The sequence below is a fragment of the Tubulanus polymorphus genome, chromosome 3 (genome assembly GCF_964204645.1).
Source record: "Tubulanus polymorphus chromosome 3, tnTubPoly1.2, whole genome shotgun sequence".
Taxonomy (NCBI): Eukaryota; Metazoa; Nemertea; class Palaeonemertea; order Tubulaniformes; family Tubulanidae; genus Tubulanus; species Tubulanus polymorphus.
In genome coordinates, this window is record NC_134027.1 from 6,419,043 (window position 1) to 6,444,371 (window position 25,329).

General features: G+C 35.6%; 5 protein-coding genes and 1 non-coding gene across 11 annotated transcripts; 2 read left to right on the forward strand and 4 right to left on the reverse strand.

The window, feature by feature from the left end:
- Window positions 1-412: 412 nt before the first annotated feature.
- On the reverse strand, window positions 413-2,982 carry LOC141901601 (26S proteasome non-ATPase regulatory subunit 6-like). Its single transcript, XM_074788940.1, has 8 exons — window positions 2,787-2,982; window positions 2,365-2,570; window positions 2,107-2,252; window positions 1,633-1,852; window positions 1,418-1,526; window positions 1,136-1,304; window positions 902-1,007; window positions 413-777 (listed from the first exon to the last, which is right to left on the reverse strand). The coding sequence occupies exons 1-8, from the start codon at window positions 2,929-2,931 to the stop codon at window positions 709-711; spliced, it is 1,170 nt and encodes a 389-aa protein (XP_074645041.1). The 5' UTR covers window positions 2,932-2,982; the 3' UTR covers window positions 413-708.
- A 1,826-nt stretch (window positions 2,983-4,808) lies between these two features.
- On the reverse strand, window positions 4,809-6,619 carry LOC141901265 (uncharacterized). The gene is made up of 9 exons (XM_074788408.1): window positions 6,559-6,619; window positions 6,255-6,329; window positions 6,119-6,166; window positions 5,954-6,008; window positions 5,770-5,859; window positions 5,433-5,496; window positions 5,282-5,348; window positions 5,091-5,208; window positions 4,809-4,953 (listed from the first exon to the last, which is right to left on the reverse strand). The coding sequence occupies exons 1-9, from the start codon at window positions 6,617-6,619 to the stop codon at window positions 4,809-4,811; spliced, it is 723 nt and encodes a 240-aa protein (XP_074644509.1).
- Window positions 6,368-6,440, reverse strand: Trnak-uuu (transfer RNA lysine (anticodon UUU)). Its single transcript has one exon. It is a non-coding gene; the product is annotated as a tRNA-Lys (tRNA).
- Window positions 6,620-7,107: 488 nt separating the features above from the next.
- Window positions 7,108-14,842, forward strand: LOC141902377 (DCC-interacting protein 13-alpha-like). 3 transcript variants are annotated; one of them, XM_074790071.1, is made up of 20 exons: window positions 7,108-7,258; window positions 7,555-7,653; window positions 8,059-8,118; window positions 8,203-8,274; window positions 8,342-8,429; window positions 8,505-8,546; window positions 8,662-8,774; window positions 8,863-9,041; window positions 9,135-9,299; window positions 9,379-9,463; window positions 9,648-9,757; window positions 9,914-9,956; window positions 10,080-10,231; window positions 10,313-10,456; window positions 10,661-10,788; window positions 10,867-11,062; window positions 11,151-11,244; window positions 11,468-11,518; window positions 12,920-12,958; window positions 13,178-14,842. In XM_074790071.1, exons 1-20 carry the CDS (start codon window positions 7,205-7,207, stop codon window positions 13,358-13,360), a joined length of 2,097 nt encoding a protein of 698 aa, XP_074646172.1. In that variant the 5' UTR covers window positions 7,108-7,204; the 3' UTR covers window positions 13,361-14,842. The 3 variants fall into 3 exon arrangements, with proteins under 3 accessions (XP_074646172.1, XP_074646175.1, XP_074646173.1); XM_074790074.1 differs by having other exon boundaries at window positions 10,664-10,788; XM_074790072.1 differs by lacking the exons at window positions 8,059-8,118; window positions 8,203-8,274.
- Window positions 14,843-15,000: 158 nt separating this feature from the next.
- LOC141902551 (EKC/KEOPS complex subunit TPRKB-like) lies at window positions 15,001-16,307 on the reverse strand. 3 transcript variants are annotated; one of them, XM_074790331.1, is made up of 5 exons: window positions 16,157-16,307; window positions 15,961-16,037; window positions 15,730-15,852; window positions 15,339-15,518; window positions 15,001-15,139 (listed from the first exon to the last, which is right to left on the reverse strand). In XM_074790331.1, the coding sequence occupies exons 2-5, from the start codon at window positions 16,000-16,002 to the stop codon at window positions 15,047-15,049; spliced, it is 438 nt and encodes a 145-aa protein (XP_074646432.1). In that variant the 5' UTR covers window positions 16,003-16,037; window positions 16,157-16,307; the 3' UTR covers window positions 15,001-15,046. The 3 variants fall into 3 exon arrangements, with proteins under 3 accessions (XP_074646432.1, XP_074646433.1, XP_074646431.1); XM_074790332.1 differs by lacking the exon at window positions 16,157-16,307 and having other exon boundaries at window positions 15,447-15,518; window positions 15,961-16,114; XM_074790330.1 differs by lacking the exon at window positions 16,157-16,307 and having other exon boundaries at window positions 15,961-16,114.
- A 113-nt stretch (window positions 16,308-16,420) lies between these two features.
- Window positions 16,421-25,143, forward strand: LOC141902504 (wnt inhibitory factor 1-like). 2 transcript variants are annotated; one of them, XM_074790268.1, is made up of 8 exons: window positions 16,421-16,869; window positions 19,007-19,149; window positions 21,475-21,577; window positions 22,301-22,444; window positions 23,730-23,852; window positions 23,943-24,044; window positions 24,229-24,324; window positions 24,414-25,143. In XM_074790268.1, exons 1-8 carry the CDS (start codon window positions 16,740-16,742, stop codon window positions 24,518-24,520), a joined length of 948 nt encoding a protein of 315 aa, XP_074646369.1. In that variant the 5' UTR covers window positions 16,421-16,739; the 3' UTR covers window positions 24,521-25,143. The 2 variants fall into 2 exon arrangements, with proteins under 2 accessions (XP_074646369.1, XP_074646368.1); XM_074790267.1 differs by having other exon boundaries at window positions 24,421-25,143.
- The last annotated feature ends 186 nt before the right edge of the window (window positions 25,144-25,329 follow it).

Below are 25,329 nucleotides of genomic sequence, written 5' to 3' on the forward strand. Positions count from 1 at the left end.
TGGGTATACGAAGAATCCATAAAGTACATTCACATCTTCAAGGGAACAGTGAATACATGTATGCAAAAAAATACCACAGTAAATCGATACATAACATTAGGACATGTAGGTGAACTACTTTATGGATTATGCCCAGGCAGAACTATGATCTTTTATCTATTACTCTGAATAGATCGCTGTAGGTACTAATGGGTATCAAGCAGTACACCATGGAAAATGTTGCACAACATCGATCTGTGGATTAATGAAATCAGCTGTCAGGAGATTACAGTCTACAACTAGCATGTATGGAATCAGATACATGTATATATGCCGAACAAAGAAGAGAGGTTGCTGCGATGTCCTCAAGTGGATGTAGTCCTTAATGAAATAATATTTCCTCAAACTGTCAGTAGAAAAGAGACATAAAATGTACAGAAGAAATGTAATACAATATATTTTTCAACAGTGTTTTCAAAACATTATTTGAGAACAGATGAAAAATCTCTGTCGGCGTTCATTTTACGAAAAATCCTCACACAATTACTGTTAACACATGAACTGTGAGTAGAAGCTTATCATGGCCCAGATTTCTTTTTCGAATTATACACCAAGCTTTAATTTATAATTGATAAACGTTTGTCACGTGCATTGTTGTTCTTAATGTTTCAGCTAGGAATAATGAATACAAATACAAAAACACTTTCAAACGCAAGATTAGATGCTCCTTCATATGTTAATGACTCGACTCAATTTCTGAATTCTGTTCAGTAAAATGTCTCCTTGTTTTATAGTTGCCTGAAATACACAAGAGAGTTCATACATGAAAACTAATAATTCCTTGATAGCTAAACATTTGAATCTAGTCACTGAAATACTTTAATCTACTTGAAAATTCAGTTCTCGATAATGATTACCGTACCTGATATTGGTAATTTTTACTATCTGGTCGATTAGTTTCTACGATTCCTCCAACTTTATCTATTTTACAATGAAGCCTGCCGGCAGCGATGAACCGTGATAATTCTCTACAATTCATAATACAAAATGATTACTCTGGAGAAAACTCAATGCAAAGATATTGCTTTAAGATATTCGCTTTATCAGATTTAATTACAAATTTTCAGTATGAAGAATGAAGTACAGCAATACTTACTGGTCTATGAATTTGATTGACACACCAAATGCATTAGCCATGTACTGTAGAGTAAGACTACTGTATGATTCTAGTAGCTGGGTATAGGCCAAGATTCTCATTTCGCGAATGTAATATCGATAGTGCAGATGTAACACTCGATCATGCTTCAGTAGACTCTCGATATGACCTAAAACATAAACACAACGATAGGATTGGAAGAGGATTGTGTAGCCATTCATAAAATCGATTGACTTCATGTATCTTAAAAGAAAGTTTCTGAAGTGGTTTTTGGACCCTTACTTAAACTTTTGAAGAATTCTGCATATTGACAGTTGTACAGAGAAAATAGATACGTTCTGATTTCTGGCAAACTGTGCAAAACCTCAAGAATCTCTGATCCTTTCACAACCTGAATGAAAGAAGAGTTCATCATTTTTAAGCGGAGAAGGTAAAACTTTGACTGTAAATACCTTAATTCAACATGATTTGTGCAACATTTATGAATTTGGACTTACCCTTTCTCGTAAATCATTCCTGTCTAATGATATCATACTACATAGAACTGTATATGTGACGAAATCTGTATATTCCATTAATTCGTATGATGTGAAGGTTGCCACTGTATCCAGAAACAGGTTCGCTGCTGTTTTAAAGTCTCTGTTAGCCATGCAGTATACTCCGCGGTATACTTTCAATCGGTTCCTTCGATCCCAGTCACCACCTTCATCGATCAAACTGTAAAAACAGACAAAAAATATGCCTCAAACTACTGCTAAACAGGGGTCGAGGATGCACACAGGAATTTTTCCTATTCCTAGATTCCTAGATGGAAGATTTATGCAGATTCTTAATCTATCTTCAGAATGAATCTAGAGTCTATTTAGTAAATTTCAAAATAAATTTGGCAAAACATCTATGATGGATTGCAGGTAAGAGGGGAAATGGAGATATCAGTTACTAGGCATACCATTGCCCTAAAGCAAACTGACCTCTGAGCTTTTTCCAGGTTCCTGTTGATCAAATCTTTGTCCATGTAAAATAAACCCATTCGTATTTGATGGAATACCATATCCAGGCGATATCCTAGAGTCGTCGTTTTTTCACCGGTCTTTCGGAATTGTGACAATGCTCCTTCCTAAAAATCCAAGCGATAACCCCTAAATTGTATCGAATTTTGTTGAATATAAATCTGTTTTGACTCACTCAGAAAATCCCTTACTCTCCTCTAAATGCTGTCGTCAACTTACCTTATCCCCAATCTTACACAAATATTCGCCTTTCTTCAACATGAAATCGCGAACTTCCGTTTCACCCATGTTTTTCTCAGCGTCTTCTTGTTGTTCATCAATTTTTTTCAGTTCTTCCTCGTTTGCCTTCTGCATCGACGCCAACAGTTTCTCATCGAGTTTCCAGCTGAGATCTTTACATACCTCAGTGTAGAATGGCGCCATATCTACAGAAGAAAGGATGTACCGGTATATGTACACATTGTTTGTTGGCTATGAATAATCCTGCCAAGTTCAGTATTTTTGTTTAAAAAAAATATCAACTATTGGTCATTCGAACAGTAATTAGGTAATTAGGCCTGACACAGTCAGTGTGCCCAAGTCGATGACAATGCAAATTTGACAAACACTTCTCAGAATCAGAGGTGATACTTTTTACTTACTGTCCGTTTTCATCGCTTCGAGTAAGTCATTTTTAATCTGTTTATCATTTCTAAATTTGTCTGTGGTTAACAACCATTTCCAGGTAGCAAGCTGTAAGTTGGGATTCTTCTCCAAGCCTTGCTCTTCGAGGTTTTCAACCGGCATTTTGTGATAATCTTGATCGGAATATACAGAACTTACAGCGGTTACGAAGAGACTTCCTGTTCTGTGTGGAGTACCAGAATAATGGGTAGCTCCGAGAATATCCAAGTGTATGGACGCGCTGTAGTGTTTCGGACCCATACCGCGCTGGAGGGGACATGCCAGTTGCAGTTGACAGTTGCTAAATCATATTCTCTTAATGTCACATAGTGCCTGGGAATTGTATGAAAAATGTTCTGAAATTTTTCAAAAAATCCCAGGCCCTTCGGTATCGATTTGCCCACCGCGACCTATTTCTTTGGTACATGCCGATGATAGCTACGATCCTTACCCACTTTTCGGGGCCCTGTTAAGATCTTTATCATTTTACCCATACGAGTTTATTCGAATAAATAATATCATTTATTCGTAGAAAACTCATGGTAGAAACAACGATAAAATAAACAAAGCAGAGCCACAAAATAAAATGATTAAGCTGACCACCTGGCCTGAAATGCTCAGAAGTCAAAAGTTGAAATAGACAGTACCGTACCGCCGGGCTGCATACGCGAAGAACGCCTCAAGTTTATCAATCATCTTCATTTTCCCCCAAAAAATCAATCATACAATAATCGGGTTTTTTTCTTATGGATGTTACGGGGCACTCGATGTAATTCATCCAGTATTTGAAATCAGAAAGGTTATCCTTTCTCGCATCGAATTTTAACTATACTATGTATTGTTTTGAAATCGAAGCCGTTCGGTCAAAAGGACGGCCTACATCGACTGGCCCGCAGTACCAGGGGGAATCCTAACTAATAGTACCTATATTGGGGTCAAAAACTTATTATGTCGGGCCCCTGTGAGCTCAAGAAAACATTTTCGGACTTAACGTTATTTTCTCGTTATTATTGTGGGATTTTCTACATATGGCCACAACATGGGACGAGAAATTAATCGTCGAGAAAAAGTCTCCTCAAAATCTGATCACCCGACGCGGCCGCGATCAATGATTTTGATATAGTCCTGCTTTTTTGTATTTGTTGATGATACATCTTTAATTGTCTCGAGACTCAATAAAGTATCGTATATTGTATCTTAGGGACTAAATTACGTAACACATTTTTTGGGAAATTTAGACGCCCCTCCCCCTTGTAACAGCTTGTAACAAATGTTGTCAAACCCCCCTAAATATTATGTAAGAAAATGAAATACCCCCCCCCCCCATATAGGCCTAATTATTCATTTAAAGTTCATGTTGCCCTCAGTGGTCAAGACTCTGTGTTGTTGAAAATAAGTTATTGTCAGAAAGTTTAAGTTCAATATAGTTCAGCTAGTCCTGTCGTCTCCGCCCCTGACGGCCCCTCAGATCGCCAAAATTGGGACAGCCAACACGATGGGAGCAAAAGCAACGTGGGTGGGTCCATATCATTCCTGTTGAACACTGTTCATGATGGCTCAGTTTGAACGCTAACTCGTGGTAGAATTTTGTCCAGGCTTCCAGTTCATTGGGACTGACAGTCACCGGTTACAATGAGGAAATCTGGATTTGAAGTCATATTCTTGTCTATGTTAATGAACTTCAACAAATGGACTCCAAATATGTTCGACGTATCAGCCCAAAATCCGAATTGAGCCGATCTGGATTATGTTTGCAGTACGTATGCAGCACATCGGCTTCGCGGAAACGAGTGATACTTTCGACGGCAAATTTTTCATCGCGCGTGGCACCATGCCGGCATTACGACGTACAACGAACTGGCAATTTCCCCGAAAAATGATTTTTGGAATTCTACAAACACGGCTATTAAACGTAACATACACATTTACTATCAAATCGGAATTACAAACTAGAAAATTATATGATTATAACATTATTAATCAAATTACCGAAAAAAAATTCAATCATCCGCAACTTGCTCCTGCTGCTGATGAGATGGTTGCCACAGTGGCATCTGCTCAAGGTCATTTCTCAAAATTGTCCTCTTCTCGTCAATTCGCTGCTTTGTCTTAGTTAAAGCTTCATTTTCGTATGTCAATATTTCGCTGAGATGTAGAAAACGAAACAATTCGATTTTGAGCTTACTCATCTTTCGCAGTGGTTAGTATACCGGCAAAGGTTATTATTCATTTTTATAGAATAGGAATAAGAAATCAATATTCAAGATGATTTCATGACTTACAGAACAAGATGCTGTAACTGAGGCGGTAACGCGTGTACTCGATATTTTGCAGACTCCTCCAGTTTGATTTGTCCAAGTAGACTTTCAAGTTGGACAATTTGATTCCCGTTCATCATATCTAGAAAATTTAATCATTCTCATACAAACTATTTTGTTTGTAAATGATTGTACCGAATGGATTACAAATTTACCTTCGCCATCAAAGTTTTGTGAGATTGTTTCAACCTTGTCCAGTTCATTTTCTAAACATTCATTTGTCTGCATAAAGAATGAAATATGAATAAGATATAGACCCAAAACTAGATATCAGAGGTTCTAATTCAGCAGCAATTATTTACTTACATAGAATTGTTTAGCTTCTAATAACTGCATTGCCATTTTGTCGCATCCTTTCTCGAATTCTTTCCTGCAGATAAATGCAAAACACGATTAAACAATAATGATACCTTATTTGTTTCTCTTCAGCCGGGTAAATTTGGTAAACTTTAATGAAATTTGTTGTAATACTACCGGGTAATGTTAAAAGCTTGATCATGATTTTAAAAGGGTAATGCAGTATATAGATGACCGTAGTAAACGTAACAGCTCAGCAGAAATGAGAAACTAGGTACAGTATGAATTTGTTACCCTAACTACCTAGGTAGTCTATTCACATGAATTATTTCACAATCTTACAAACCGAGATTGTTCTTTGCGGATCCGCTCTTCTTCGATTTGAGTGTTCAAACTCTCAACTGCATTCCTCTTTTGTTGAATTGTCTCTTCTGCACTAAAAATCAAGAATTGAACTGAAATTCTACATTCAGCATTTCACAATGGAATGTCTCAAAATAAGCATCATATTAACGATTTAAAGCATTTACTTTGTGATTTGCTTTTGAATCTGGTCTACTTTATGGTGAGCAACTTTCAACATCTCTGAAAAATTTAATTGCGTTCAAATTTTAATTTCCTAGTATTACGAATTATTCCTATTAATATCAAACATTAATTCTCTTTATTTGAATAGAAAGAACTAAGATTAAAACCTTCTAACTTTGTATTGATGTCACTACTTTGTTGAAACTTCGCTAGGGCTGTAAAATATAATAGACCTATTTTTTGTAATCCGCATACGTATACATTATAGCTTTCAAATTGATGTATTGTTAAAAAGATTCTCACCGTGCTCATTTTCACTTTCTAGGTCCCTTCTCTTTTGACGAACACTATTCAATTTTTGTTCTAAAGAAGACCTCTCTGGAAAGAAATTAAGATAAATGGCGAAAAAAATGTGACGCCCGGTATGGGACTCGAACCCAGGACCCTCAGGTTAAAAGCCTGATGCTCTACCGACTGAGCTAACCGGGCAACTGAATTTTTATGCCTTAAATATATTACTTCAACCACGATTGTAACACCAGACACCATTATAGCAGATTTGGTGATGCAGACGGGAAAATACCAAGCAAACGTACGTAAAACTCACCGTTTTGTAATTCTTTCACGCTATTGAAAATAACATCAACTTTAAAGCTGTTTGGGTCCATTCTACCTAACTATATAAATAATACTACAATATACGACGAAACGATTAATGGAACAAATGTTGGCGACTCATTCAGTGAGTGATAGATATTCTCGTTCATCTTTCTTACAAATTTATTTCGCCCTATCCAGAGTGGAATGAATGAGCTTGGTCTCTGATGTGCTTTATCAGCTTTATCAGAATAAAAACAGAAGCTGGAAGACGATGAACATCGATTATCAGTTTGAATTTTTCGCGCGGCTGCAGTCTCCCTCCGCTCCGGGCCTGAGCTGAGTTGAGACCATGGGTTGTGGACCGAAAAACGTAACTGAAACATATACAAATTTTATGAAACACCAAAATAAGATTGCGTTACGATCAAATATATTTGTAAAATTACTCGTGAACTTTATTCATTTATGTGAAATCATTTTCGAATAATGGGATTCGAACTGTGACATGATGCACAACCTAACTATACCGGCTATGATCTATTCCCCACCCCCTACCAGTTTGACAGCTTCCTGAAAATCATAATAAATAGTCAGATTTTCAGCGTTAATTAGTGTCATAGCTGCCTATTTGCAGCTGGTCGTAATTGGTCATAATGCCAGGAATAGAAAGGTTACACCTGGAAGAGGCTCTGGAGGACAGTCCGCAGGTGAGAAGAAAATAATAGAATTGTACACAAGTCAACACACCCTACTAGTTTTAGTAACCTAACCTAGTCCTACTAATCGTTGGTGGTAAGCTTTTTATAATCGGATGAGTTTGTGAAAATATCCGATCGTGAAACTAAGCCACAGACAGGTTACTGACTAAACACACCCCACCCCTTATCTCCTGCCCCACCTACCACCACCACCAAAAAAACAAAAATCTGTAATCATTTCAATTAAATTTGAATCGAATCATCACACATTTTTTATATTTTATGGTAATTGTCTTTTCTACCAGACAAGAAGTCTGCTTGGGGTCTTTGAAAATGATGCTGATATTCTGGGCAAATACGCAAAAAGCTTTCATCAGTGTTGTGATAGGATACATCGAGCTCAGGTTAGTTAGGTCCAACTCAACAATGGAAATGCTACTGCAGCGATGCTATAAGCCTGAATCCTCCAGGTTTGCTAGTGTACAGGTCAACGCTGATTTTTCTTCTAGGCTTTAGCTCTATTTAAAATCTAACGATGTTTTTTTTCAAATTCTATGTAAGCTTATGATCATATGAAACATGCAAAATAATATGAACTCTTAACTTCAACTTAATGCATAATTTGCCTGATTTTTTGATTGAAACGTTAATTGAAACATTAATTGAAAATGAACCAATTGGAGGATCAAGTGGTGCCATCTGAATGGATAGTGGTATGCCATTGTACCTGAAACTTTTATAAGATAAATGTTAAAAATCCATTCCAAATAGAAATTGTATTTATGGTATTATTTGATATTTTGTTATAGAGTGAATTAAGTGCTGCTACTCAAGCACTCTCACAGTTGTTAAAAAATTATGAAAAACAGGTAAGTTACTTACAGTCAAAATCAGTGGGCTTTTGAAAGGCATCGTTTCTTCCTATGTTTAGTTGTTTGGTATTAAAATTTCAGAGATTTCCACTGGAATCCGACGATAGCATTCTAACATCCACCATCATGCAGTTCTCAACATACTTAGATGAGGTGAGTAGCATGTTTGGTGGAAAATTAGAAATTGAATAATTATTTCACTTCATGCATATATTTTCAGATAAGTTCTATGCAGCAAGTTTTAGCGACACAGTTAGCGGACAGTATGATGTACCCCGTTACCCGATTTCTACACGCGGATCTGGATGGTATGAATGACACCGCCGTTTAAACCTTACGTGTTCAAATATAACTTTGCCTTTAAATCTTCGGATACTTTTCAGAAATACAAACCATGGGAGAAATGTTTCAGGTTTCTACACAAGGTAAAAATGAATCTTTGGCTAGGCCATATAAGGTCTTAATTAAAAATGTGAGCAAATTCAGACAATGCCACTGATGGTGGGAATGACTGGTCATTGATTGCGTTCGTATTTACAGAACACGAACAAGCAGTCGCTAAATATATGAAAATACCAAGAAAACGTGACAATGAAAAACAGAGATTCGAAGGAAATGAGGAACTGTATGTAATGAAGAAGAAATTTCATCAGGTGCAGTTTTGAAAATACATGTAATGCTGAAAATCTTTTTCATGTATGACACTTAATTGATTGTAATCTTTGTTACTTCTACTTATAGACAGCGCTGCATTATTACTCATCACTCAACGCAATCCAGTATAAACGGAAATATGCATTCCTCGAACCATTGTTAGGATACATGCATGCGCATCGTTCATTTTTCCAGTTGTGCAATGAGGCGATCGTGCGACCTGAGACTGAAGAAATGTTAAGCAATATTAGTGCTAGTGTACAAGGGTAAGTCGATTTTAAGCCATCTCATTTCATACCTGACACCGTTCTGACGTTCATCGTTACTGTCGTAGTTATCTATTGAATGTATTTATTCAGTGTACATCAAGAAATGAATCAAGAAATTGAACGTTCTGTCGAGTTTATGAACACTTTAGAGCACCAATGCAATCATCTTTATTATGCTGAACCAGTCGGAGATATGCCATATATTCCACCTAACTTGAATTTAACACAGAAAGCTGGATATTTGTTCATGAGAAGGTAATCGTATTATAACATACTTTAGTCTATGTTAATAGATGAATCCCATATAACAATCTTTCCTAACATTTTTTCACAGTAAAACTGCCTTGTTTGCCAGTAGCTGGGATCGGTCATATTTTTTCATACAAGGTGGCAATCTTATGAGTCAGAGCAAGGCTGAGGTATTCGTATTCCTCGTTTGTGATATGTGAAATAAAATGGCTTTTTTGGAGAGAACTGAACCTTAAGACATGCTTTAAGTGTAATATGGAGCCTAGCCTATGTAGCCTGGTGTCAATTGCTTAGTCATCTACTTTATCTACTTAATATTCAGTTCATCTTATTATCTTTTCATCCGTTTAACAGGTAGCTGGTGGGCTAGTGTTGGATTTAAATGAAGAAGGTTTACACGCGGAACCTGCTGATGCAGATGATAGAAGATTCATCTTTCATATTGTAGCCCCGTCTACGAAAAAGTGAGTGAACCACATTTAAACAATCAGGTTTAAGGTGAAATTTGATAAAGAACCGCAGAACTGGATGCTTATGTACCGCTCTAACACAGGGATGGGGGCTAAGACTGATGATGATGATGATGATGATGATGATGAATTTACAAACATACTTTTCAGGACTGTGATATTACAAGCTGAAAATGAGAGAGAACGTGATGAGGTAACGTGGATACAAATTTGTCATTAGCTTTTCTCTTCCATACATTCGAAGTTCCTGATAAAAATGACTTACCGATATATCGCTTGATTCAAATTTGTTTTCTTGCAATTTTTTCTATGTCAGTGGATAGCCACGGTGAACAATATTGTTAAAGAGGGAGGATATGTGAAGGATAAAGTTTTGCAGCCGGTAAAGAAAAGAGTGGCTAGTGTGTCGTCAAAACCAAAACATGACTCGCCAAACGAGGCATCTAGAAGACGTCCACATTCTATTACGTAAGTGGAGATTATGAATTGAATAATGATCTGTATGGAAAATCAGAATGGCAATAATATTATGAATTTGTTTAATTTCAGTGGAATTCAGCAATCACATTCTAGTCCCACTTCTCCAGACCGGTCACCTGTTGATAATTTTCTATACGGCACTCCGATACAGTTTGATATGATATCACCGAGCGACGAAGGAAAGTCTCTAAATCCTAAGGAGGGTCCACCTAGGTATGTAACTCGACTTTATAACTCATGTTTTAATGGCAAAACTAATCCAACACAGCTCGAAAGGTTGAAAGGTCAATAATCTGCTAATAACTGAATCTACTTCACTGTACATTTTAGCAAGTTTTGATCACGGTTAAATTATTCCCTAAATCTATTTCAATGTACATTAAGCAAGTTAATGATCATGATTTAATTATTCCATAGAAGAATTAACCCATTTGATCAGTCGTCCGATGCACTGGCAGAAGAAGGGTCGGAAGAAAAAGAAGCTGCATACTGCCAGACATATGTAGTCCGATTTTTGGGTTCAATGGAAGTGGCGGGTGACCGGGGTAAGTATCAGTTAAGTTTCAATATTGAAATAGGTTTCAACATTACGATGTCTTTATTTGCCATGTCGTACTTTGCAGGTGAAGCACTTGTACACGAGACGATTAGACAGATAATGGCTGCTCGAGCGATTCATAATATATTCAAAATGATGGAGTCGCATTTGGTTATTACCAATAAGAGTCTAAAACTGTTGGATCCAGCTAATAAGAATGTACGTACAGAATTTGCTTTGGAGGATATTTCTTACTGGTGCGCTCATAATGAGAACAAGAGGTTTGTAAAGCAAATTTTTGTTTTCATTTGATTCCCTCAGAAGTTCCTGTATATGGAATTCTGTTTGCATGACAACAATATTTTGCAGGTTATTTGCCTTCATCACGAGGAACAAAGCAGGTGGTGGAGAACAACCAACTTTTGCGTGTCACGTGTTTGAATGTAATGCAACTGGTGAAGAGGTCAGTTGTTCTCACATTATTCAAATAGAGATAAATTTGCACCCAGTTTCACAGTTCTGATGAGTTCACATTTGCCTCATTGAAAAATGAACTGATTTTAACCCGAAGTTTACTGTAATTTACATCTGTGGAACTGGATCCTCGATATAACAAGCTATCGATAAAAACAGATGTATTTACTCGGACACAAGCCCAATCTATACATATTTTTTCTATATTTTAGATTTGTCAGTCAATAAGTGGCGCTACTAAAGTTGCTTTCCATTCATTAATGGTGAGTACCATAATGATTTTATCATCACTTCAGCAACTTTGTGTTATTGCCATTAAGATATGATAGATATCCAATACCACTACTTACATGCACTTCTCTCTCTTTTGCTGTTTTTTAAAAGCCTAAATTCAACTGCATTTTTACTATTTTTAATTTTTTTTTCATACTTGAATTCTAGCAAACATTACAAGTTTCAGGTACTAAACACGTTTTCATTGTATACTTCAATACTCATTCTATGTCTTCGGGGACTCTCTTCCTTAATGTATATTGTAATTTGGATGGAGAAATTATTACTTACCGGTAGTTGCCAAATGTGCAGTGGACTATTTTTATTTTTGACACGGTGTTGGCTGCAGCCTATTGCTTTTATTTGTTCATTATTTCATGCACCAAGTTACTTCACAAAGTAAGCAAGGTGGAGGAAAGCTGGACTATTAAGTAATATTTTGTCATGAAGGGACAGCTTCAAATGAATTAAGATACTACACTAAAATATCATGTGACTGGCTCCCACTTATTTTCACTGTACATTCAGTTTTCTATCTAAATAATTGCGCGCTATTTGAAACCTTATGGGAAAAGGTTTTGACTCCCGCTTAATGTGATCACCATCATATTCACATATTTATATCGTTAATATTGAGAAATAAAACCCGAAACTATTTACAATGTATATTCATTTAAAACATATACAGATAACACTACGCTGTTTATCTAATCAATTTGCTTTTGATTTGATAATTCGCATATAACTCGTACATATGTGCATGAGTAACTAATAATGGGGTAGAAATTATTCATTTATAGAAATATTTCTTACTGTATATGTCTTTCTGGATGGAATTTTCAGTCAATTATTCTTTGCATCCAGTATCATTGTTTGTGTTTTGGTAAAGTTTGTTACATCAATAACAATGCTGGTCTTTACATGATACATACATTAACTTTCTACATATCTTTGTAATGTAAAATCACCATAGTTTCCATTCAATCCTGTTGTCCGTGCCGTGATGCAGGATAACAGCAAAGCTCATTCTTCTTTGCATGTTTTCAGTTCATAAACTAGTCTTTCTATAGAATGAATCGTTTTAGGTTGAAGTTCATTTCAGTTTTTACCAAGGGTTTATTTCAAATTTCAAACAGTCCAACCGCCGCAATTATATTTTGAATGAAAATGTTAAGGCCTTATCTGATCTGAACTAAGTGGAATGGAAGAAAGTATATCCATATATATTGACTACAATGCATGCAATATCGTTTTCTGCCAACATGCAAAAAATGAAAATTATCTCACTTTTAGTTCTCTAATGAAGTTATGAATGTTGTTTTGTTTGTAAAAGCATGCGATAGATTGCATTTTTGATGATGTTTTCAATTGTGTTAATGTATGTATTTCAGGAGAGAAGGTCAAAGCAAAAGATGAAGGTACAGGAGAAGGTAGGTGTCTATAGATTTATGAAATATACATTCCGTCTTGATAACTTTCCTTTTACACCACAGCTATGCTTATTTAGATGTGATTGTGAGTAATTACTTTTTATAAATATTTCAAAAAGGAAACAATGTTTCCGTGAGACTCGGTATCTAGTACTGAAAACAACAACAGAAATTGTGTAACTTCCAATGATTACGTTTTCCTATATTGTAATCTTGTAGGAGCTACTTCTAGCTAATATCAACAGTCTCGAGGACCGACTTGATGAGGAGGATGAAGCGTCTTCTTTACAGCTGAGCCCAGATGGGAAATTCCTAGTTCTAGATGATAAAGTTGATTCAACTACTGAGGATGAACTGCTTGACAATACCAATGGGCGTTTGCGTTGTGAATCTGAAGCTTGATAATATATAGCATTGATTTTAGTTTACTCATTCGCTACTAAGCTTGAGACATCCCATTCTTTTTGAATATTACAAAGGCCCCTCCTCACTAGTTACAGCATGTATTGTGTACTCATATTTACTGCTATGCCTAAAGTAAACTTGGCTGATATTGTACCTGAGTGCACTGACCACTAAGTTATGGCTAACACTTGAGATTGTGTAGCTCCCTATATCAAGATAAGCGCCAATATCTACAACAATTTATACATTTCGTAATTGTTTTTCACGGAAATATGAACATACCAAAATCTTGTTATATCAAATTTTAAAACGTGAAATTTAACTGATAGTCAGTTCATCTCTGTATGATGTTTTATGAAATTTTATATATGTATTGAGTAACGAGTCGTTGAACAGTAATGATTTGTAGTATTGCAGGTTCATTTATCCGCTCAACTCAAAAGCATTCTTTTGAGGTGAAAAAGTCAAATAAAATACCTACTTGTAGTGGTGTTTGATACTGGATTTGACTCATTTCAGCCTTAAACCATTAATGTCGATGACTGTCAGTGATGCAATTTTGTGGGGATATTGGTTGGATATTTTATGGCCTCTAAGGGCTTTGTAAGAAGTGTAAATAAGATCGTGTCAAAACCATGTGTAACGTTGGTTTTTCTATATTACATCTAAAACCATATATACCAGTAGTATTTATTGAATTTCTATGAAATGTTTGTAAAATAAATTAGATTAAAAACCTCAAATAAACAATATGCTAATTTACCAAACAATCGATGTTGTCAGGAGTAGCAGTGTAGCACCTGTGTAGACTATTTATATATGATAATTTGTATAATACAAGACAGGAATAGTAACTAACTGAATTTGTCAGGTCTTGCACCAACAGTTCTTAGGGGCTTCAATGGCTTGAATAGCAGGGTTGAGGAAAGGTTTATAGAAATGGATATAATGAATGTGTATGCTTTTTCTATCATTTAGCTTTTGGGTCGTATGTCGTATGTACATGAAAGCTTAGACTATTCAACTCAAAGGGATTTGGTGAATGCTGTGGATACCATTGCTACGAAATGCTACGAATCCTCACTTGAAATGATTCGAGGGCCGGGTTGCGAACAGCTATTCGCTGTCAATTATTAGCAAAAGTTAAATAGGCAAATGGTGAAAGATTATTTTTTTGTTAATGTGCTTTATTTTAAACTGTAAAGATATCTAATATAATATATATATTATATAATCATGTACTAAAAACAACTGTAAGATTTGATATTAGTGTACAGTATAATAGTTCTGTTATTTGGTTATTTTTGTTTTTCAATTTTCTGCATGTTTATATTTACAGCTATCATTATGATTTATTTACTATACATGTATTTATCGTAATGTGCAAGTGTGGAATTAAAATATTGTCAAATTCACACGTTACATAACTTTTATGTTTACAATTGTACTATATACTAGTGGATAAGAAAAAGAGAATGAATTCACATAAATGTTTTCTTGAGTTCTCGTTTCTCAATTCATGGTCATGGATATTCTCAAAATATTGGTTGAACATTGGATCCCTTGTATGACTGTCACAATCATTGGAGCACTCAAATAAAACAACTTAAACAACATAAGGTTAATCTTTACGAATATTGGTTTTTTATTTTTGACCATTAACAAAATATACGCAACATACGTTCATAATGAAACGATGTCCTTGCTCGCAGATCTGCCAATAACAGCCTCTAAAAGACTTCCCACTTCTAGTTCCTTTTCTTTTATTTTACACATCTGAATTAAGTAAAATGTAAGGCATAATGATTAAGTCAAGATATGAAAAATGTAAGCCAGAAAACTGGCACAGGAAACCACAGGAGGGACAATATTCCTGGCGTGCTAATGTCAAGCAGTGTTTACTTCTTATACTTTTTATAGGTTAAACACATTCATTGAGGTGACTGATATAATCTTACTAGATCATAAAACAAACCTTTTTAATTGCAGTTTCATCAGTGAATTGATTAACCAGATCGGTTCCAATTCTAATACCATCAACGGAACTGAGAAATGTTGAAATTTCATCCATCGATGTATTTACCTTACAGATCTGAACGAACATTATGGATGTGTCTTTATCTGAGCTGCCATACTTTTTGAAAGCGTCTGATATCTGCAACGTAAATAGAATATTAATCAATACAAATCCTCTCAGCTTCCATTGACCTGGAGTATCACAAGCTAATAGTAATAAAAATAATTCTAATACATGATGATGATTCTTCAATGTTATCCATATCATACAATATAACAGAATGAAACTAAACTTTAAATTTGTATTTTTATAGTCAATTCTAATAGCTCATGTCTAATTAAACACTTACATTTTTACTCGGTGACATGTTGTAAATGATCTCTGAATGTAAATTGCGTGTAACCATTTTACCATTCACGGATAGGTGCAGTGCTTTTGTAGCAGCACATAAGACTTGGAATCTGTCAATTATCTACAGATACATTAAATATATTCAGTTAGCTACAGCCAAACACTACAGTGTGTAATAAAAGAATGTGATAAAAAACTACTGTTCAATTTCTACGTCATATCATCATACCATTTTTGGATTTAGTAGAGCCACCTCGATCTCTCCATTCATCACCCTACTTTTTATAGTTGAACAGTTCTTTACATCTTTAAATAAGGATAAATTTATAGAAAAATCTTCAATAATCGAACAAGGAAACGATTCCATGGGCGCAGCCATCTTGTACAAGTCACATGACCAACAATCACTCAAATTCAAATGTTACCTTCTTGAGCAAATAAAACCGATAGCGGAGCGGCAGTCTCGTAGACTTTAATTTTTTCCTAGGCGAAAAACAGCCACAACTAGTCGTTCCGTGGTAGGATTTCTATATGTACTAACGCCAGATTTCACCTCAACAAATGTCACTCAATCTTAATAACACCGGAGCTTCTAAGATCTCATTCGAAAAATGAACAATTTATTAGACAGAAAAGAAAAAACGACCAAGAAAAAGGTAACCCGGTAACTCCGCGCCGGCCGAGAGGAATGAAGCCTAAGGAATATGATAAGAAATAAGGCTACAATATTTGCTAGTTCATTATTATGCTCAGTAACAATTTCTAGTGGCTCGAATCTCGAAGGTAAAATGAGAAAGCGTGCACCTCATTGCGGCGCGCCGCGTTCATATTCGTTCTCTTGCTATCGACACATCATAACACAAGATTTAGTCAGCATTATTAGTGTGTAACTTCAGACGAAATCGAAAACACTGGATTTACGAACGCTGAAATCAACATGACTATTATCAACGTTTGGAAGTTAACATCAGTAGCTCTGACCCATCATCAGCACGAGGAACCAGTCTGATGAGAATGCATTGTTCGCTCTATGTTGTTTTTGTGGCCCTCGTCGGAGGGGTCAACTCCCTGGGGTTATACCACAATCATCACAAACTTGCTATGTGGATCGATGAAAACGTTATACAACAATTTTTTGGTGAGTTATGGAATTTTCCAACATATGATTTACATTTAGGCAATAGGAAATTCCAAACTGTATGTGTGAAATATATTTCAAGTTTTCTAGAAACAGTTAACAACTCTTTATTGAATATCGCATTTTGTTAGCATGCCACATGCTTCCACTTTTGAGAGCTACGCAAAAAGCGAAAAACAAAAATCTACAAAACCGCATAACTATAATCGATTCTCTTGCAGCTAAACGGGGTGATATCTTTTCTCTTCGCACAGTTCATCAGGAAACAATAAACATATAATATTTCTATGTTTAATATATACTTAATATCGGGTAAATTCTTTCAGTATCGAGTTTAACCTCATAACACAGATCAGTGTTTCCTATATCTATCGTCTGTTATTGACTATACTCGCGTGTCCGTCTAGTATCAAGCATTTTTTATAACACGCTTGCATATGTCATGTGGTTTCTCGTAGTTTTCATTACGATAAATGACCATCTGCGTTTTCATGACATGAATATCGTAAAATTAAACACGTTGTTCTTTTCCATCCAATTTGGAAAATCATTTAGTACTCTTTCTTTTTTTGTATATCGGTATCAGATCAGGAAACGAATATATCATTTGCTCATCATTTGCTCCATTAGGATTGGTGACCACACATCTAAGAAATTATTTTTGGCAACGGACACGTTATAGAGGATGGCATCATAAATCGACAAATTAGTCTCCTATTGATATGCGGACGCTATTTCTTAGCGACCATAGGGCGACGGAACGAACGTCTATAAAAGTGCACTTGAAATTGGCTATTTTTCGGAAGAAATGGAAGCCTTTAAAGACATCGACGCTCACCTACAAAATTGCGCGCTAAATATCATAATCTTGGCAGACAAACCCATGAATATATGTTCCACTATTGACAGGTGATTGTCGCACTATATTGGCGCTATTGAACACGCTCTCGACAGTTTGGATAAGTTTGACAAATATACTTAACTTTATCACGGCTCTAGGTTTTAACTTTCAGCCGATTCATTTGTTTGTTGTTCCCGCCGGAGAAAGCAATGAACTAAAAATTCCAATATATTGTATCGCGTGTTGGTTTAGAAATATATTTAAAATTGGACAATGGTTTTGTTGTTTAATTTGTGAGTCGCGGTGCCAACACGTTATGACTATTGGCGCTTATACGTCGACGCACGCGGTGGAATAAATATTTCAATCGAATAAAAAAAGAAACCGGTGAAATCAGACTTTAGAAAATTTGTAATTTTGAAAACTTGTTAAACTTCGAAGATTAGGAGAAATATTCTAGATATTTTGGCAACAACTTGATAACTTGATGGCTATTCTTATTCCGAAAACTCTTTGCGGTCTATAACTGCGCATTAAACTTAACCACAGTTAATAAACATATTGACAATATCAAGTACTTAGCACCATATAAAAATATCTAATTGTATCCTGTGTTATGAGTTTAGATGGACCAAATCGAACATACATATTTGTTTTATCAAAGATCAGAAGAATTTGATGTTGTTATTATTGTCTAGCAACAAAATCTATGGTCCGATTTCATTTTCACAAACTATAATAAACATAACAAACAAACAAGCTACGATGTTGCGGTTTTGCTTTGCTGCTTCATTACATCATAAGTGGTCGAGAGTTTTTGTCGATAAGACAAGGCTGTAATGATTAATTGGCTTTCTGGCGAAGTGCCCTATGTAGAAAATGGAAACCCATAAATACCATAGTTAATGCATACTGGATACCGTTCACGTGTCAGTCATAACTTAAAAGCATTTTAAACGCTAATGGATCTTTTAATTATTACCTCACCTGCAAGGAAAGGTAACTAGTGTCTGTCAAGGGGTGCGGTGGGCAGATGGCAACGCCAAAGCGAAGACATTCGGTAGGTCAGCAGCATGTCGATATATTTCAACAATAACCAAGATCAACAATGTTTGATGATTAAGACTAGAATTCCTAGAAATTTTAATTAGGATTTTGAACTTCACATCGTCATTTCTCAGTAATGCCCAGGAACACTGAACACGTGAAACTGATTTGTTTACTGTTTTTTACGCATTTTCACGAAAATCCATGTATTCTCTCGAAACTGGCCTTAAACACGCCTTTTATTTACAGGTGTACCTTACGAGATATACATCATTAAAGATGGTGCTGTGATACCGTATCTTAAGACACCTCGATTTTTTGAACGTCTACCTCCGATACCTAGTAACGTGTATCTTATAAAGTTGACGTGGCAAGCCGGAAAACAGTCAACAGTAAGTATTCAGGCTATGACCTGAGATGTTGTGTGAACTTTCATCACGTATCTGTTGGATATACGCTTGAAAATTATGAATAAACACAAAATGAATCATCGAGTTAAAAGAGGAATAATTGCTCGATATTCAATTTTAAATCTAGGACCCCTTTATAAGACTAGTCTTCCGAAGAAACTGATTTCTAGATCAACAGCTTCTGTAAATTATCATTTATCTGACGAGAGAGGTTAACTAATAAATTCGAATCATTTTCCAAAAATTATCACTACGAGTTACATAATTCTTATCGAAAATGCAAGTTATAGGTTTGTTTTTCCATTGGAATAAAAAGGATTTGTGGTTTGCGCTGCTGATGTATGGTAACAAAAACCCTCGGATTATTATTGTTGATTAGTAAACGCCATGCTATCATTAACGAACGGTTTGATTTGAAACAGTAGCCTGTAAGAATCCGAATATACTGAACCCGTATCACCACCGCACGGATGTTTTATTTAAAGCGTGATTACTGAAACAATCTTTATCTGCGTATCAACGGGTTTTAGCGTCGGGCGATTCCCCAGCCTAAACTCGTCGCAATCGGAACGGAGGAGTGGGAAAGACTGCTTCGCAGAACCTTGAAATATCCATAACGACGTAACGAATAAGGTTGGAGGAGGCCTATTGGACGATAAAACATTAAAGGGATCAGATAAAAGCTACAGCTCTTTTTACAATGAGTCAAGTTGGACAATTTTCAAGGTTTTTATAGTAAAGATGAGACGCGTTATAAAGATATACGATATCGGGGGAGAATCTTTCATGTATCTTTTTCTGAAGAAGTAATATTATTTCTCCTGGCCTGCGGTTAAAATGCCGTTGAGTGTTTCACAAAGAAACAACAGTTAAGTAAAAACCGTTTGGATACACCTACTGTTTGTGATAACAAAAAGTGACGTCACCTGCCACTAGGGGTTGATGTGAGGCGCCTTGAGGTTTGAAGTCGATAATAAAAATGGCGCCAAACCGAAAATTAGCGAAATCCTTGTTTAAAGCCTGTTGAGACACTTGAAAACAGTACAACGATGGTTATAAATACATTATTTATGAAAATGCAGTGGTTGAATGCTGACATGAACCATTATCAGACCTATCAATTCAAAGTATTCAATTATATCTCTAGCGAGACTGATTTACTTAATAGACTGAATGGTATGTCATAAATTTGTGTTCATTTCGAAAGGTTCTGTTTTCACGTTGGATTCCGCACTTCATAAACTGAGGTGTCAAAACATGAAACTATACGGCATCTGATTTCTAATACATAACTTTCCACGGTGATGGCTCTACCCCCCACAATGTTATTCAACTCGCGCTTTCCACCCGATTTACCCACCGCACTTTCACCGAGATACTCCACCCGACCGGTCATAATCTTGGTCAGTAATTGGTCATTCGATTGCGTCGGTCATCTTTTCATAACTGAAATGGTTGTAGTTGGACTATAAAAACACACGAATTCTTACATCCACGAGATCTTGAATTTTCGAAAACTTGGCTTATATCAAATTCCCAAATATTTTCTAAAGTTGTTGTCCACTGAACTCCAGACTTCGATAAGGTTGATAACTCCTTACATCCTTTCTAGGTAACGTCAAATATCTCCAAAACTGCTCATACTGTATCAATATCATTATTATTACGAAAATAATACAAATGTTCTACGATTTTTTATTCATTTAATATATTTCATTAGTCTCATTTCGAGACGGTTGGTTTCAGCGCGTTGGAACAATTATCAAATAATTGATGAATTTTTCCGTGAAATCTTTTTGGTGCAGACACGGAAAAGCTTAGTACAAGGCAAAGAAAAATGGAGCTGATAAAAATCAGTCGGATATATTCACTCAGTCGCTTCGGTAACAACAAAAAAACGAGATAAGAGATAATAAAACAAACACGATTATTTCATAGAATGAGAAATTCGGAGCTATCCTGCAGACGAGCGCGTGAAGTTATTTCAGAATGAGTACGATTAAATATTTACCTAGTAATTGCTTCTCAAACCGGGCATTCTAGGTGTCTGAAATTGCACCAAATGAAAACATTTCAACTTGGAACATAAAATAAAGAAATATAACCTATAATTTGCACTCGACGACTCCCTATCGAATTTCTCTTTCGATAAACTTTCAAGAAAACCCTGTCTTAAAAATATTTCTAAAACTACTATTTCTTCAGTCAGGTGTTATAGAATATTACTGTTATGAAATATAATTTAAGCAATTTTAATCTGCTTTCTTTGGAGCACATAAATGTTTCCCTATATTAAATATATTTCAGTATTGGTATTATTTTGCCGAGTTGCGCTCGTTGGACCCGTCGGCAATGTACGATCCTCTGCTCAGTATACCGGCCACCGGTAGAATTCCCAGCCAACAGACAAGTAAGAGTTAATAACAACTCGTTAACTAGATGGATATTCATTTCAGGAATAAATGATTATGGGGAAATTTATGCTATAGTTTTATATAGAAAATACTAAATAGCTCGAAGTCATAATCAGACGCCGTGCGCCTTAACCGGATAAAGCTCCATGCGGTCGGTTATCGTGGGTAACCTCTTACCTTGATACTAGCGGGGCTCTATTTGGTCTGTCGAAGGGGGCAAAAGATGAAAGGAAAGCAAGCATGATTTGCGGAAACCACCTACTAGGTTCACAGGTGGTCGCGTAAGACCATTAGCTTTTATACTTTACGCATTAATACGCCTTTTCTATTACGGTGTGATTCATCGGGTTGTGATGTAATATTCCGAGTCAATTTTCGCTTGCATATACGCGTAGATTTCTTTTGTGCTAATAATACTGTTAATAACCAATTTTTTGTAAATGAATATTGGGTCAATAACCGACGTCTTCGTACTTGGTGGCGCAGTCCGAATTCTTATTCAGCCCGGATCAAAAAGATGGAGGTTTTGAATCACCTGAACGAACAAGGTTCATTTGACTCCATCCATTTCATGTTAAAATCAACAATTCACAATACTACTTTATGTATCTTTTTTAGAATATTCGATATCTAAAATCTGATATCCATCTGATATTTCAAAACTTTTCGGGGAGATTAATACACTCAGATTTGATTCAGACGCTATAACTATTTTGTAGGCTTTGAGATAGCAATTCCATGCACAGGGCGAAGTACGGACATTGCCCGATTGCAGTTGACGTTGCATATTAATGATAACTACGGCAGGCCCGTAGAAGGCTCACCTTTGAGGCTTAACATGCGAAAACAATGTAAATCCCAGAGTAAGTTTTCTAGATTACTTTAATATCAAATATTCTCTTGTAGATTATATTAATGCTTACATACCCGCACTCATCGATATGGCCAGTTCGTGGATAGTGGCAGTGTTGAAATTGGAAAGATCTCTTTGGCAAAGATAATTGGCAAATATTTTTGCCGTTTTCGGCGAAAGTATAGCCACACAACATTTTCCAAATTAATCGTGGTATCAGCGGTGTTTTGGTCAATTGCAAAATTAAACGTTAGCTTGGCTACTGAGTACCACAACGGTGGTTGTGCCATGGACGATTTTTGGATTAACGTTCACTTCATAATTGGTGCTAAATTACGTTTGGTTACATAACAGTGTTCTCAATTTTGCTCTTAGATATCATATAGATCGTATTGATCGTGGACAATTGCGATTAAGGAAAATCTACAGAGAAATCTGCATCTGCCATAAAAGCTACTGGCCGTTCTGGTGGTTGCGATATTGTATATTGTTATACTAATATATATATATATATATATATATATATATATATATATATATATATATATATATATATATATATATATATATATATATATATATATATATATATATATATATATATATATATATATATATATATATATAGATATCATATAGATCGTATTGATCGTGGACAATTGCGATTAAGGAAAATCTACAGAGAAATCTGCATCTGCCATAAAAGCTACTGGCCGTTCTGGTGGTTGCGATATTGTATATTGTTATACTAATATATATATATATATATATATATATATATATATATATATATATATATATATATATATATATATATATATATATATATATATATATATATATATATATATATATATATATATATATATATATATATATATATATATATATATATATATATATATATATATATATATATATATATATATATATATATATATATATATATATATATATATTAGTATAACAATATACAATATCGCAACCACCAGAACGGCCAGTAGCTTTTATGGCAGATGCAGATTTCTCTGTAGATTTTCCTTAATCGCAATTGTCCACGATCAATACGATCTATATGATATCTATATATATATATAATATTTATATGATATATATACCGATATTTGCTGTTGGCGGCAGTTGGTATTTGACTCTGTAATCTGCTGCCACCAAGCCCTCTACTTTAGCAAATAAACTTTCTCCAATCACCCCCAGCTCGTTACAATAACAAATCATTAGTAAATCATCAGGTGCAGTACAATTCATCAAAACTGTGGTGAAATGTCTAATTTCAGAAAAAGATCCCAAGGGTTCATCGGCCACGTTGTGTGATAAGAAATGCTTGAACGGTGGTAGGTGCAATGACCGCGGTATTTGTAATTGTGTCCGGGGATACGTGGGCTCACACTGCGACAAAGGTCAGCCATACATCCTTGCCTTTATGATAGTTCCTAAAATACTGAAATTTAGAAAATCAGAAATTTATTTTCCCTTCTTCCATTTTATAGCCGTGTGTAGATCATCATGTCAGAATAATGGACGTTGTGTTGCACCTAACAAATGTCAGTGTCTTCTCGGTTATTCAGGATCCGTTTGCCAATTTTATAGATGTAAGAATCTTATATCATTTGTGGAAATAAAGGTACACAATCTGTGGACAGGATTGTAGGGATCATTGCATATATAGATTACTTAAGGAGTTGGGACTCCCACCTCACTGGTAATGCCATCGTTACACTAAAGTCCTGCGCAAACATCATGACATAAACAGGCATATTATTTTGATGTTTGCAGCCCATTGTCAGCGTATTTGTGGACCTCATGGTCGTTGCGTCGGCGCAGATATGTGCAGATGTGACTTCGGCTGGCACGGGCGTTACTGCAATAAAAGTATGTACCCTTACCGCTGGAAAAACAACTCCGATGCAAATTGGAAAATGGGACAAAAATATATTTTTGGATATTCCTCTATATTCTAGGGCATAGAAGTCCGTCTTTACGAATGCTACGCCGCATGCAAAACAGACGCACTAAGCGAGAAAGGCGGAAAAGACGACGTAGAATTCGAATGGGTGTCACCGGCTGAAACTACGCTAACACTGAGAGGATGTATTCTCAAACTAGCAATCGGACATGACAGCTTGTATACTTTGATAATTTAAAATGCAAAATAAAATGTCATAGATTGGGCATATGCTATATCGGCTGGGGACATCGGTGGGGTATTTTATATACAAAGGCGTATCTAAGGTCAGATTAAGAATAATGCTGATTTTTTTGATTTCGTAACTACCTCAACATTTAAGCCTTTAAGAGATTTAAGCCTTTTTGTTTTCATCCGATGTGTACAATCTTAGACGGTATGACACCATTATTCAAATGACTGTTTGACTAAGTCATCTGAAAACGAAGTTTTATTTCATAAATTACTGACGGTCTTCGGTTTCCATAAAATGCAGTAAATTGTATTAGATAGGTATTTTTTAACTGACCTTAAAGCACATCGGATGTTTTTCTACGGTCCTATATACATTTATAAGTTAATACTGAATCATGAATTATCTAGATACTCACTGATAATCACTTTTGTTGTAAACAATGCAGGACAATCACGAGACAGGCCAAGAGCAACGGCCGATAGTAAAATGTATAGAAAAAGTAGCTTTGTAATTATCAAAAAGATTTAATTGTTCATATCGAAATAAACATATTTTTGCGTTACATAATCGTTCTTTATCTTGAAGCTCTGTGAGCAGGATCAGTGTTCGTATCGAACAGCCCGATTGTGGAAAACGTCTTACAGCGTTGTTCGTCTAATGCAGCCAGTTGTCTTACAATCGTGCGTATTTTGGCCACTAACCCGGATGAAGTAACAAACAACATAAACTAGGATAA